A 16,083-nucleotide genomic window follows, 5' to 3' on the forward strand; every position below is an offset into this window, starting at 1 on the left:
CAGAAAAAGCAATGATAATATTAAGTAATTAATATTCATTTTATATATAAAAAAGAGACTAGAAAAACTGTAACTACAAAATTATCCCATTTTAACCCTTGTACAGTAACTGATGAAAACAGTCCATACAGATTTACTCAGATTAGGATTCACATACCATATTCAAGTCCAGTATACAACTTTGTCTCTTCCAAGGACACCATACTTGGTACCCTGTATAAAAACAAGAATGCTTGTATTTATTAATAATCCCAATAAGGAGGCTTAAAGGGAAAAGTGTCATTGCTAGAATGTTTAAATGATGATCTTTAACAAACACAGATCTCTCATCTTCAGTACTTCAATTCTTTACTCTAGTTTTCTGAAGATTAATGCTCTATCTGTTTCAGTAAGGACAGTATTATTCATCTTTAAAAAAGTGTTAATTAAATGTAACAACTTTAGTGGGGGGTAAATCCACTGCCCAAATAAACATAACACTGATATTCAATACTCAAACGTAAAAGCTTAAATCTAATGTTAAACATTTATACAAGGAAAAGTCAGCTTTACAATGTTATAACAAAGGTTAAAACTAGACACCAAAAAATCACCATCAAATTTTACTGTAGAATATACAGCAGACACGCTTCTTTAGATAATCATTACCCTTCCTCTTAAAACCAGCTAAACTGATCTCTCCTGACATCTGCAGTAAAATGCCACTACTTTTGAAGATGTTCAGATGTAAAAATACTACATTAAAAGTCATTTTTTAGGTATGTATGGACAGATTCTGCTGGGGAATATGAACCTTTATATCTGAAATCTAAATCTTCTTTAATGAAAAATAAATAGACTTTATTTCAAAATATGAGATTCAATTCAACAACTTTTTATAAACAAAGCGATAATACTTTCTAAGAAAAGGAAGACAGGCACAAATGCCAAGGAAACATGGGGTAAGCGTATCCTATACAAGGCTAATTAGTAATAGAAATTTTATAATTATTGCTCATAATTCATGACCTACACAACAGTTGTAACGAAGAAAACACTATTTTGAAATCAACATACCCCTCCCCCGTGCTGTATTTTTTTAAGTTGAATTAATTAAGTTATCTCTACCCTAATATTTGGTTGTTATGAATTCTGGGATTTATCTAAATGGGTAATAACATTAAGATGACTAAAATGCCAGTTATTTAACTATGTTCCTTGCCATAATGTGGATGGCAACAGTACTGTCCCAAGTTTCAAAACCAAGCCTACAGAATATAAACAAAGAATGGTAATATTTCATAATGTAAAATGCTAATTTGCTTTTCAGAGAATTTCAAGAATTTCAAATTCAAATTCTTCTTAAAATCTGGTTTTCATTCCATAAAGTTTCAACTTTTGGCAACAGCTTGCAAACTTGAACATTCTGTAAAATTATGTATGATTGAAAAATATATATGTATCCAGAATCTAGTCATTAAAAAATAAAATCAGATTCTTTCACAATGAATTTCACGGGAAGTCCAACATCTTTACTGAAATTAGATTTGACCAAGAAAGAGAAAAGGCTGTGCTCACATAGTAACAAGCGTTAGGCCTAAGACTGTTACCCACCCCCTTCCGCCTTCCCTGGTAAAGCATGGGGAAGTACTGGGTCACAAGGTATCACATGAGAGTACATGTCTCCTCACTGCTGCTATAAACATAAGTTGTTTCCTAAAGTAGGAATACAACTGTACCTTACCCAGTCCATACCTAGTACCACACAATACTGAACCAAGCATGCATTTTAATTATTGTCACAAAATTACACTTAACAAATGACATTTTAAAAAGCAATCACTATAGTAAGCTATCCTGAAAATTTTTTTTACTATATCAAACAAACCAACAAGCAAAAAAAAGGCTATCAGTTGGGAATTTGAAATGTTTTTCTTATGTGCCTTTCTGACTCTAATAACACCAATTACACTATAACTACATTTAATAACAAGTCTCATCTAAGAACCATGATGCTAATTCTAAAAATCCATGTGTCACTCTGAATTGTTTCCCTATCAGAAAAGTTGATGAAGTACTATAACTTATTACAATTATTTAGAAACATATCAACCTGTGTGGGATTTTAAAATATTAAGTAATAGATTTAAATTAAAATGGCTCAGGCTTTTACTTTTAAAACCTGAAGTAAAACACATCTTACACATCTCAAGAGTATAGAAGGCATCTGTTTAGACATATAGTTCAGCTTTACTTTATTTGTTCTTATCCATCAAGTTTCTTTTATGCTTATTTATCTAAGATTCAGCTTTAATTGATCTCTTCTTATCTAACAAATTAATTAAACTGATTGTATTGACACCTTTTACATCAAATGCTTCTCAGCGAGTATAAATACATATTTATACTAAATATTTCTTCTGATCTTTAGAAGAATAATTTTCTAAAAGAAATGTCTATCCATTACCCAAGTAAGACTTTATGATTGTAACTCTTTGTGGTCACATTTTAAGTCTATGTGTGCTGGGCTGTACTCTCTGATACTTAAATCTGCTCTTGTAACTTTTAGTTATGTACAGATTCTTAGCTGAGTAGACTTAAAGTGCTATCAACAATTATAGATCTGCATTCTGATTAAACACTATAGTAGCAATACATACAATTTAAATCAAATACCATCACTCCCCCACCCCGAATGAAATTCATTCTACTCATCACTGGTTCATTTTACAAACAGTAATATAAAAATAAAAGTATGACAAATAATTTCAACACAACATATTACAAATAATACCATGTATACAATAATAATCAAGTTAAATCAGGTTCATAGCAACTACATAGGACCACCAAGCCACCTAATTTATAACAAAATGTGTTTAATATCTGTACCACTTTTAAAAAAAACCAAAAAACTTGTAAGTTTTCTACATCTACGCTATTTGTACCACTAGATGGCAATCTTCGTTAGATTTGATTAGAGTAGAACGATGAAAATAATCACTGGTGGGAAAGAAAGGATGGTGAAAAAGGAAGAAATGACCAGTAACATAAAAACAAAATATACAATACAAATCAAATATGCAAATGAAGGCTAGGTGAACTGTCATGGAACAACTGCAAACAATAACTCTCCCTTTCTGTAAGTGGAAGAACAACCTACCCTGCTCCAAATCCCTCCCCTCCCAAATGAAAACAAACATAAAAGGTATAAAAACCAAGCCACTAACAGATTTTTTTTCCCTCAAGGTAACAAGTGTTTCACAATAGACAACTGGCCTATTTCTGTGTTCTGTTATCCAGTTCAATCCTGGGCATAAACAATAGCTATAAACACAAATGAAAGGCTGGCTCTGACTCTACCATGTGAACAAAAGGTTGCCAAGTAAAGAGAATCTTACATACCGCTAGGTTTAAAATTAACTCGGAGCATAAGAACTATTTCCATGTCTGACACACAAGTTTTTAAAAAAATCAATGAAAACAGTCAGAAGGTGAAATAAGGAGAAAACAGGGTTACTCACCGTGGAGTAGTAACTGTTTCCTTTTCTGTGTGCAGCTCCCCCAGCAGAGCTGGGTAGTTTCCTGGAGGTGCCAAGAGAGGTTAGCTAGCCCTGCCCCTCATCGCATAACAACACATCCTTTCACATATTCATGAAATGGTCTCAACTCTTAGACCTTAAGTATGAATTTTTTTTTTTTTGAGTGAAAAGTTAGTAAAAGCTGAGCTCCTAAGAATGATTTAACTAAGAATGACTTAACAGATCTATCGGAGGAAAGGGGGCACAAAGTAAAGAAGAAATATTTGAGATGAAAAATGATGACTCCTCTACCTTGAGTAACCCTGTTTTTATAGATGTTAGTTTTTTGCATCCTGTGATAGCTGGTTAGACCTAAAAGATTCTAAAGAAATGGACTGCAAAAGGAGAAATTAATGACAATTTGAGGATTAAAGGCAAGTGTCCAAAATTCCTACATGACCCTGGAAAGACATAATCCAACTTCCACATCTATAAAGGTAGAACTATGAGTATAAATTATAGCACAAATGTTTCTATGAAATCATTAACTAAAGGTTCCAAGAGCAAAATAGAGAGGTTTAAGATTAATTCAGTAACCTTGGTATCTGACAACTGTTAAATTTCAAACTGAACTAAACTAAAAAAATTTACCCAATTAAGGGTATATTAAACCCTCAAGGGACCTTATTTCATCCATCCTTTGAAAGTGTAAAATTTATAATATGTACAAGATACTTAGTAACCTTATGTTGCTAAAGGCCAAAAAGTACAATGTAGATACCATTAGGTATATAATTTACTTTATACTTAGGACAATCAACTCATCTCATCTAAGCTTATTATTTTTTGCCAGTCTCTAATCACATAGCATAGAAAATTGTTTTTCACATGTGGTAGCCATTTCCCTGAACAATGGGATCCCATATACTCTATTAGCAATTAAGATTTTCTTACAGGAAAACTCAGAACTGAAATAAGCTTCTGGTTTTTTACTGCTGCAATCTGCCAGAAGACTAATACTACTAATACATGCACAAGGCAAACTTAATAATAAGTGATTCGACAAAAAATAATTAAAGCAGCTAGAATATTTTCCCTAATTGAGATTTATATAAGAAAAATGTAAGTTTAAATTTAAAAAAAGAATTGAGCTGCTAGGTGCTTCCAAAAACTGGTCTGGTGTTTCAGAAAATGCATAATGTCCCACAATACCACAGCCAAACACCACCAGATATCTTAGGCATTACACTAAAGCATTGGTCACCATTATACGTCTCCTTTTCTTCCCAACTTGGCACATTTTACTCTATATCTCCTTTGGAATAACTCATGTCCAAAATAAAAGAGTTCTTTTCATCTTCTAGTTTCAAATTGACCTGCTACTGATAATCTCCAAGAATTATGCTACAGATCTTTCTTCAAACTAGGCAGTATGATTCACTATCACAGAACAATGGCACCATCAATTGAAATTATTTGATTAGTTCTTTCAAATCAATTTACACTTAGAAGATTTTAATAATTATTGACCTATATTAGAATAAGCATTTTAGAAATTTAAAAGGCTAACTTTATTTTATTTTACTTTAGTGAAAACTAACTTACTATCTGCAAAAAAAAAGTCGTAATGTTATATAAAGTCAATGTAAAAAGTCACACATTGCCAAAATAAATTAGAATTTCAGGTGAAGGTGATACCAGTTAGAAATTGTTTTTTTAAAAAAGGATTCTGTTAAGAGCTAATTAAAAGCCCAGGGAAGACTTTACAAACTCTCTCTTTTGACAATTCAAAGGCAAAGGGATGCTCATTCATCTCTAACTGTACTTTGTATAATCATTACACTGAGTAGGTGTACGTAACTATAAAGAATCCTAAAAATGTGTACTGTTCAGTGATTAAAATGATTGAAGTTTTCCTCGTTGTATATTTTATTTCATTATGTACTATTAAATATAAAAGAAAATATATTTTATAATTTAAATATATAAACACATTTATATTAAACATAATTTTGTATTACTTCATTAGGTTTTATTATGTCAAATTTTCATTAAGTGAAAATTCTAAACACAACACTTTTAAATCTAAATCATCTTTCCTTTTCAACTTTTCTGAAAAAAAACCTATAAAGGGATATTCGTTTCAATTTTATAGCTTATAATGTATAGTAAAATGGGCTAACAATCTGCTTAATTATCTTTTGTGGCATTAATAAGGTTTTAATAATATGGTATTGTTTTCCTTATTGAAAATGCATTTCATTATATACATATCTAACTGGCTTTATAATAACCAAATATATACGGAACATTTGTCCTAATGCACATTTATTTCAAAGGATAAAGACTTTGCTTCAATTCACTATGACAGTGCACATGGCTCCATGCTGAAATGAACTGCAACGGAAACCTCTAAGCCTCCTGACTGTATCGTAATCATCACTCAATACTAAAATAATCTAATTATATAGAAGATAAATGCTTTTGCTCTTAGAAAAATTATTGGATTAAAGGACCACACTTCAACACGTTCAAGCAGAACTAAGTTTACTGATATAATCGATTTGTTATGTATGAAATAGCTTTTTGGCATGCTGTAAGAGTTAAGTTCTTACTAATTACATACTGTTAAAGATCATTAGGAAAATCAAAACCATTTCTGCAGGTCTCTCATTTTAAAATATTGTTTAATATCTCTCTTGACAAAAATGAATTTTGGTAAAATTGCTCTTATATCAAACTATAAAACTGATGAAAAACAAAAGTTCTTTAAAAGAATTCAGTAAATTCCTAGGCAAACTTAAAACAGATTTCCTTACCTGAGACGACCCTACTTCTCCCTCTTAAATCTAATGAGTAATCTAAAAAGTTCAATGCCTAGAAACAGTTTTTAGATAAGTGAAATAAGTGGGAATTATGAAAATGTACAACCCCAAACAACTGATTATGCAGAATATGGAAAGACAAGCAAGCCACATGTTAAAACCATTCCTGGAAACATTTTAAGATTTTTGTTGCAAAATCAACAAATAATTCTCCCCTTCTGCTTTTTTGAGGGGGCAAGGGTTCCTTACTCATTTTTGCGTGATTTTCATTAACTTATTCAGCAATGAGATGTTGGTGTTCAGAGAAAATGATCTAACATGGTATACTGAAACTAGCATCTATGTACTTGATAAGTGAGCTAAAGTTATATACGGCTGATTTCATTTAAACTCAATTTTTTTCAACTTAAATGGTAACACTGACAATGGACTAAATCAAGACATTCATTCAAAATAATAATACTCTGAAAAGCACTTAAATTTGTAAAAGCAACTTGGTGGATCTCAAAAGTTCAAGATCATAATGAATAACATAGAACAAATTTTTATTAAAAAACACCCCAGGTTTTTTGCTAGAAAATCCTTACCAGTGATTGCAGACCAAAAAAAAAAGGTGTTTTCCTTTCTTTTTTTTAAAGAATTTATCTTAATTAACTCAGTAAGCTAACAGATGAACTTAATATCTCTAAGTTGATATTTTAAAACTGATTAGCATTGAAAGTTATTCTATGCTGGCACCATATGAAAAATCTGAATAAAGTCCTAAAATTTATAGATCTAAACTGTGCCTCAGGTGTTTTTGGCCTAACAATGACAAAAAGGTTAAAGTGATACAGAAACAACACCAATAACAAAACCAGTGACTCATTTTGTGACTAAGTCTTAAAATATATGCCAAATGGCAAAACAGCAAAATATGTAAAGTAGTTATTTTTACTTACAAGTTAGTAACTGGCTCTCCTTTCAATGGAGGTAGGAGGTTTCCTGAGCCAATTAAACAGTTGTGTACTATAGTCAGACTCTGTAGAACATCATCTCTAGAAAAAATAAAAAGCATTTTCATATTTGAGAAGACTCCAAATCCCTATTTAAGAAAAAGCCTTGTAGAGTTTAAGGTGAAGTAAAAAACTTTATCAAGTGGGAATATACAAAATTAAGGCATAGAAATGTTTTCAGTTTACCCTCTTAATAGTACAAGGTAATTAAACAGATATTTACTGATAATATTAGCCCTGCTTACATTTAAACAGGCTCTAAATAATCACAAGTAACAACAACTGACTGCCCTTTGTGAAGCAATTCTGAATTTAATTCCCTATTTACCCAAAGATCACAACCACTAACAAAAAGGGAAAACGGTATTACAGAAGATTCTCCACTATAGTCTGTCTTTTAAAATGCACTAGCTAGGGACTTCCCTGGCAGTCCAGTGGTTAGGATGCAGCACTTTCACTGCCAAGGGCCCAGATTCAATCCCTGGTTGGGGAACTAAGATCCCACCAGCCATGCAGCATGGCCAAAAGAAAAAAAAAAAAAAGACTAGCTAAACATTTACTCCAAAAAGCAGTTCAGAGCACCACATAGCCAACGTAAGTCAATCACACTTCTTCCTCCTCCAAGCCCATTCCTACTGGATTTGCTTATCAGAATTTCCTGTTATTTGACACATAGTAATTTTCTTACTATGATTTTAGGAACTTTCAAAGATTCAAACTATAAAAGTCTAGTGGTCTCAAATAATTGTTTCGTGCTAAAGCTCTTTGGGGGAGAAACAATATCTTAGAGATATTTCTCTAAGTAATATTAATATCAATAGTATGAATTACTAAAAAGAAACAAGCGAATAAAATCTAAGGCAAATCTAGAAAAACAGGCATTTCCTTACAAAGGGGGCATATTTACACACACTTCCCAAAAGACGCACAAGTGACACTGCTAAATAGAAGGCACTAAAAACAAACTAGAAAAAAACTCTGAGTTTTTCTATTTAAGATGTTTAAATATTATGACAAAATTTCTGTTATTAAACTATAAAATGGTTTTTTATTATATGGTTTTATATTATAGTAATGTGATTAGAAAACCATTTAAATGTATTAAATGGTTTTCTGATCACATTTATGGCACACATTCAAAACACACATTGAAAATGAATACATCAGGGATCTCCCTGGTGGTGCAGTCGTTAAGAATCCACCTGCCAATGCAGGGGAGACGGGTTCGAGCCCTGGTCCAGGAAGATCCCACATGCTGGGGAGCAACTAAGCCCATGCGCCACAACTACTGAGCCTGCACTCCAGAGCCCATGAGCCACTACAGAAGCCCGTGTGCCTACAGCCCGTGCTCCGCAACAAGAGAAGCCACTGCAGTGAGAAGCCCGTGAACTGCAACTAGAGAAAGCCCACGTTCAGCAACGAAGACCCAACACAGCCAAAAATAAATTAATTAAAAAAAAAAAGAAAATGAATACATCGGATATGCCATCGAGAGAGGGAGAGGCACAAAAAGAATTTTTTAGTCTACAACCATATAACATTAACTGATTATAAAAGAAAACTAACCTAGACATTTCAAGTTCTCCATCCCCACAACGCTGGAGTTTGATGAGCTCAGGCTGAAGAAAAGAGTCCAACAGATAGAAGGCAAAAGCCACTTCTTCAGAAGAAGGAACATGCCACTGGATCCCCAAATTCCACAAGTCCCCTGGTTTACCCCAGTCCTAGAAAATAGCACTTAATTAGCAAGTTGAGAAGTTGGAAAAAAAAAAACATACAAACATATTTTAAAAGGCTTAAAAGAAACTGTATAGGTAATCCAAACCTAAGGCAGCAAGTGCACAAAAAAAAGGTATGAAGACATCATAGGAGTCTTTCATTATCACTCCTGAAAAAGGTCTCCCTGAAGAGCCACTCAAATATGAGTTTACTGCAAGAGTAACAGTAAGTTTATGTAAGGTTATTGCATTCCACCCCCAAATTATATGGAACTATGGAGGTTAAATATCGCATTACAAAGTCATTTCACATACAAACAGAAAAGAAGAAAACTAGAGCTAGATGAGAGCTACATCACACTTTCCAAGTTTAAAACATTCCAATAATAGTTTTAGTAATCTATGTTAAAAATAAAGAAGTGACACCTTAATACACAACAAGGAAAAAACCCACACTTTGAATCCCTTAGAAAAATAACCCAATATATCCTGGAATCCTAAATTATTGAAAATGCTTGCCTTGATAGGAAAGTATTCAGAAGGAGGCTTGTCAAAGCCGCCTGGCACACTGCAGTATTCTGTAGGGTAGATAAGTGTAGTAGAACGAAGAAGGTGATGCAAAAGGTTACAAGACAGAGTGTAACCCTGCTTACAGGTTAAATGTAGGGTTCTTTGGAGAATCTTTACAAGGTGCTCCCTATAAAGAAGCAACTTCTTCCCATCCACTCGAGTAATCTAAAAAGAAAACAGTTAAAGATATTTTGGTTAAAAGATCAAGAATCAACAATTAAAGTTAACTATGTTTGGCCATTAAAGTAGTCTAAAATAGTAATAGTGTTTCTTAAAATGACTTTAATTCATTTTAGGATTATCATTTTAATTATATTCTAACAATGAATTCTTTCTTAAGATCAAAACACATTTTCTGAGTTTAGGCTCTGAAGTGCCATAGTAACATCCTCTTCAAGAGACTATCTCCTTAAAGAGATAAAACTTACTTAAATGGATTTCTCTGTTCTTTGGTTTCGGAACTAACCCCTATAGGAAACTGAAGTTTGACTGATGCCAAATTTAGCATGGGGTGGGGGGTGGGGGTGGGGGGAAGATGCCAAATCTGATACACTTTTCAGTCAGAGTTACCCACAGCAGAATTAATCAGTAAAAAGTCAGGTAGAGCATTGACCACGAAGTAGTCAACAGTTACCATACTCCTTTTATAATAAGAAAATGAGATTATCTGACTTTTTGTAGTCCCATAAAGACATTTTTCAAACTTATGACTTAACATGTTTTAAAGTTAATTTTTCAAAACAGAATAAATTCTCAGAGCAAGTCAACATTTTCAGAGAAATATATTCTTATTCCAAAGATTTACAATACCTCAGACAAAAGTTGAAGATTCCATAGTAACTCCTTATCTAGCTCCTCTTCATTTAATACATCATCATCTAAAAATAGCAAAATAGTATCAGAGGGAAAAAAAACAAATATCCAACTAAATGCATCATTTAAAAGTATTTATATTTAATATTTCTAATAGCCGAGAAAAGTCTCTTTTAGGACATTTTCTTTCTTTCTTCGTTAAGCTGGACTTGCTCCAGAGGAGGTGGAAGCTCAATTTTCAAGAAAATAAACACACCAACCATGACGCCTGCCCCTACACATCTCACAAAATAACAGATATTATAGCAACAGCTGAATGCTTCTTGTATGTATGAAAACATTAATGTAATAGAGTAAAATTTCTAAGCTACCCGTCAACCTGGATGATACCTTGTTTTGAGCAATTTTACCCCAAACTGTAAAATTAAAATACTGCATAGCTTAGAGAATCTGTTTCCATCAACAGAGTTGTACAAACCAAGAAAAAAATTTGCTAGAGTTACAAATACAGAATAATAACCTTAAGACTTACTCATTGTAAGCTGAGTTATAACACTGCAGCAGTGGGGAACAAATAGCTTCAAAGATTCCTCCGGGCAGCACTGAAAACATATTTGTATAAATAAGTTCTTTTGAAAGGCACAAGTATTGAATAGTCACAAAGTATACACTAACTCTATTTTCAGTGGCAAATAAGGGCTATAAGCAGCTACTGAAAGAAACGTGTATTTTAAGAATGACAAGCATGTCTAAAATAATTAACCACATAAAACTCGTGGCTATTGATTCATTAATTCATCAGTCCAGAAAACCCCAACTCACCTTCACTGCAGCACGGCACATGTCTGCTACCATGCGGCCTGCAACTCTTGTTTCAAATATATGTGAAATAGAAAAATTAAAAACCTTCTGAAGGGCCACCTATTAAAAAATAACGTAACAAATGAAAATGTCTAACCAGCACGTTTAAGAAAATTAAACATCTTTTGAAACACCAAAGAAAATGATACTTAGACTATACTCAAAATAACCAAGTAGGAAAAATTTAACCATCTGAATACATAAAGATTTGCTTAATAATGCTACATTCAGGTTTACGAATAACCTTTGCACAAAACCCTAATGTGAAAAAAACATTTGCGGCACAAGATTTTATTTGCTGCAGAAATGCTAAGCACAAAACCAGAGTTGCTGGAAGCAAATGCAATTTAACTATCTTGTTGGCCAATCCAATATAACAGAGGGAATTTGGGGTAATATCTAATATTTACAGTTTGTCATTCTGACAACTACAAACTATATTTTTCTCTCCTCTAAAAGACTTGAAGCATTCTATTTAATTTTACAATCAAGTCACAGAATTTTAATTTAATTTCTGAATTAAAGAATTAGCTCTAGACATGGATTGACAATGCTGCAAATGATAACTCCTTTCAAAAGATTTTGGTTAAATAAGAGATTATTTATGTTAATTTCTTTATACTAACATAATCTTAGTAAATATTTCATGCAGGTGTAAGGCAGTTTAGCTTTTAACCAGGATAAACACTGAACAATGATAATCCCAGATAGAGAAAGAAGAAACAGAAATGGAAAGAGAGTAGTGGAATAGAAAATATGAAATAAAGACCATATTGTATATAATAGGTATCGAGTAATACTGAAGAAGTGAATGTTCACAGAATGCCTTATGAGGACAAACTATTTCTCATTCATCATAGTTAGCCAGATTTTTATGTTTAGGATTTAATTTCTATTATGTGATGGCATAAACAATTTTCAAAACTTTTCTCCCAAGTAGTATTTTACTGTAAATTTTAAACATACAGTCAATTCTTGTTATTTGCAGTAGTTATGCTCTATAAAATCACTGTGGGCACTGAATTAGCAAATACTGAACCACAGTTCTTAGAGGAAATACAGGATTAAGTTCCCATAAACCTCTGGTTACATTTTCATCAACTGATAGATATATAGATATATAATTTTGTTTATGTGTGGTTCTCTTTGAAGACATTTTAATATACATTGTTGATTCATGAACCTTGAACTCATAGCCAAAAGCACTGTAAGTCATTTCTGAACGAAGCTTACCTAAAACATGTTAATATTTTCTACCATAGGCCCATCACAACTATTTTTTGCTTAGAACACTAGACAGTGAGTGCATCAGCATTACCCTTGGGGGCCATTTTAAAAAGCAAAATCACCAAAAAGCACAAAAATATGAAAGATCTGGCATTAAATAGATGAAAAAAGGACACTTATTTACATTACAGTATGAGAGCTAAACCAAGATGGCAGAGCGTCACCTTATTCGATTTCAGCTGTAAACACGCACAACTCAAAATTTTTGCCACTTTCAAAAGTTTGCACAAAAGCACTGCAAGTACCAATTTTGGTGTTACAAATAAATTTTAGCAAGTACACTATGTTGAATTTGCAAATACAGAATCTGCAAATAATGAGGATCAACTGTGTATCTTCTCCAAATTTTATTTTATTATTATTTTTTCTGGCCTCGCCACGCCATGAGGCACGCAGGATCTTAGTTCCCCACCAGGGATTGAACTCGTGCCTCCTGCAGTGGAAGCACAGAGTCCTAATTACTGGACCGCCAGAGAATTCCCCATCTTTTTCAAATTTTAGTATGGAAAGAAAGGATAAGCTGGCATGATATGCATACAAAGTAACCTGAAGTTCAATTTTTAAAACATCAAATAAAACTACAAGTTGGAATTTAATTCTTTGCAGCAATGCACTCTTACCATAAATATTTCTTTGGAACATTGTGTGAGGATTGTACTAAACGTAGAAGACAGACCTAATTCGACCAAACTCTCCAAGTGAGTCATTTTCTCAGTTTCTGTCTCTTCTCTTGTTTGCTCCAATGTGCTACTTTCTATAAGTCCGAAGCATCTAAATAACCCAAAGAAAGTAAAATTTTAGCAACTAAAAATTGGCTTAACATTTTTTGTTGTTGATTAGATAAATCTATTGTCATGACTATGCAAGTGATAGCTACTTAATTTGTACATGGATCACAAACCAACTGTCCTTTCGTAACTTGAGAAGAAGCACCAGCCTTGCACAGGACTGGGTTGGCCAAAAAGTGCCTTTGGTTTTTAAGTAAAAATAAAAGACACATTTTTCATTTTCACCAAGAACTTTACTGAACAACGTATTCACCCTTTTGTTCCACTACCTGCTGCCATTTTTCAGGCAACTTCATAATTCCGTCCTCCCAAAACTTTTTATCTTTTGCAGCAAAGAACTGTTCCAGATGCCTTTTACAGTCTTCCAGGGAATTGAAATTTTTTTCCACGAAGAGAATTTTGTAAAGACCGAAATAAATGGAAATCCAAAGGTACTATGCCTGGTGAATACAGCAGATGAATCAAGACTTCTCAGCCAGGGACTTCCCTGGTGGTCCAGTGACTAAGACTCTGTGCTCCCAATGCAGGGAGCCCAGGTTCAATCCCTGGTCAGGGAACTAGATCCCACATGCCACAACTAAGAGTTAGCATGCAGCAACTAAGAGTTCACAGGCCGCAACTAAAGATCCTGCACGCCACAACTAAGATCACGCACACCACAACTAAGACCCAGTGCAGCTAAATAAATAAATTAATAAATTAATTAATAAATTAATAAATAATAAATAAATAAATATATATATATAAAGAACTTCCCAGCCAAGCTGTAACCGTTTTTTGGTTTGTTTATTTTTTTATTTTTGGCTGCATTGGGTCTTTGTTGCTGTGTGCGGGCTTTCTCTAGTTGTGGCGAGCAGGGGTTACTCTTCATTACGGTGCGCGGGCTTCTCATTGCGGTGGCTTCTCTTGTTAAGGAGCACGGGCTCCAGATACATGGGCTTCAGTAGTTGTGACCCGCGGGCTCTAGAGCTCAGGCTCAGCAGTTGTGGTGCACGGGCTTAGCTGCTCTGTGGCATGTGGGATCCTCCTGGACCAGGGCTCGAACCCATGTCCCCTGCATTGGTAGGCGGATTCTTAATCACTGCGCCACCAGGGAAGTCCCTGAACAGTTTTTGCCTGGTCATCAAAGAAACATGAAGTCTTGCGTTATCCTGATGGAAGATTATGCATCTTCCTTTGACTATTTCTGGACACTTTTTGTCGAGTGCTGCTTTCAGTTGGTCTAATTGGGAGCAGTACTTGTTGGAATTAATCATTTGGTTTTCTGGAAGGAGCTCATAATAGAGGACTCCCTTCCAATCCCACCATATACACAACATCACCTTCTCTGGATGAAGACCGGCCTTTGGAGTGGTTGGTGGTGGTTCATTTCGCTTGCCCCACAATCTCTTTCGTTCCACATTATTGTACAGTATCCACTTTTCATCATCCATCACAATTTGTTTTAAAAGTGGAACGTTTTCATTACATTTAATTAGAGAATCACATGTGGAAATATGGTCAAGAAGATTTTTTTCTCTTAACTTATGTGGAACCCAAACATCAAAGTGATGAACACAACCGAGCTAATGCAAATGATTTTCAACACTTGATTTGGATATTTTGAGTATGTCGGCTGTCTCCCGCATGGTATAACTTTGACTGTTCTCAATTAATGTCTCAATTTCACTGCTATCAACTTCAACTGGTCTACCCAACGGTGGAGCACTGTCCAGTGAGAAATCGCCAACATGAAACTTCGCAAACCACTTTTTTTCAAAAATTTTTTTAAATTGGAGTATAATTGCTTTACAATGTTGTGTTAGTTTCTGCTGTACAATGAAGTGAATCAGCTATTATATCCCCATATCCCCTCCCTCTTGGACCTCCCCCCCACCCCACATCCCACCCATCTAGGTCGTCACAGAGCACCAAGCTGAGCTCAGCATGTTCCCACTAGCTATCTATTTTCCTGTGGTAATGTATATATGTCAATCCTAATCTCCCAATTCGTCCCACCCTCCCCTTCCTGCCCTGGGTCCACTTGTTCGTTCTCTACATCTGCGTCTCTATTCCTGCCCTGCAAATAAGTTCATCTGTACCATTTTTCTAGATTTCACATATATGCGTTAATATACAATATTTGTTTTTCTCTTTCTGGCTTACTTCACTCTAGACTCTAGGTCCATCCACATCTCTACAAATGACCCAATTTCGTTCCTTTTTATGGCTGAGTAATATTCCATTGTATATATGTGCCACATCTTCTTTATCCATTCATCTGTCATTGGACATTTAGGTTGTTTCCATGTCCTAGCTATTGCAAATAGTGCTGCAATGAACACTGGGGAACACGTGTCCCTTTGAATTATAGTTTTCTCAGGGTACATGCCCAGTGGTGGGATTTCTGGGTCATAAGGTAGTTCTATTTTTAGTTTTTTAAGGAACCTCCATATTGCTCTCCACAGTGTCTGTAACAATTTACATTCCCACCAACAGTGCAAGAGGGTTCCACTTTCTCCACACCCTCTCCAGCATTTATTGTTTGATGTGGCCATTCTGACTGGTGTGAGGTGATACCTCATTGTAGCTTCGATTTGCATTTCTCTAATAATTAGAGATGTTGAGCATCCTTTCATGTGCCCCTTGGCCATCTGTATGTCCTCCTTGGAGAGGTGTCTATTTAGGTCTTCCACCCATTTTCTGATGGGGTTGTAACTGTTTTTTTGATATTGAGCTCCATGAGC

At 34.3% G+C, this 16,083-nt stretch overlaps 1 protein-coding gene across 1 annotated transcript in view; it reads right to left on the minus strand.

The window, feature by feature from the left end:
* PSME4 (proteasome activator subunit 4) overlaps positions 1-16,083 on the minus strand; it is a 103,551-nt gene that overhangs the window by 38,057 nt on the left and 49,411 nt on the right. The window contains exons 14-21 of the mRNA XM_060116824.1: positions 13,190-13,340; positions 11,244-11,342; positions 10,954-11,023; positions 10,419-10,486; positions 9,558-9,773; positions 8,887-9,044; positions 7,267-7,362; positions 158-213 (exon numbers count right to left, since the gene is read on the minus strand). Coding sequence (XP_059972807.1) covers positions 158-213; positions 7,267-7,362; positions 8,887-9,044; positions 9,558-9,773; positions 10,419-10,486; positions 10,954-11,023; positions 11,244-11,342; positions 13,190-13,340 — 914 coding nt within the window. The remainder of the gene's footprint in view (positions 1-157; positions 214-7,266; positions 7,363-8,886; positions 9,045-9,557; positions 9,774-10,418; positions 10,487-10,953; positions 11,024-11,243; positions 11,343-13,189; positions 13,341-16,083) is intronic.

The sequence above is a fragment of the Mesoplodon densirostris genome, chromosome 14 (genome assembly GCF_025265405.1).
Source record: "Mesoplodon densirostris isolate mMesDen1 chromosome 14, mMesDen1 primary haplotype, whole genome shotgun sequence".
NCBI lineage: Eukaryota > Metazoa > Chordata > Mammalia > Artiodactyla > Ziphiidae > Mesoplodon > Mesoplodon densirostris.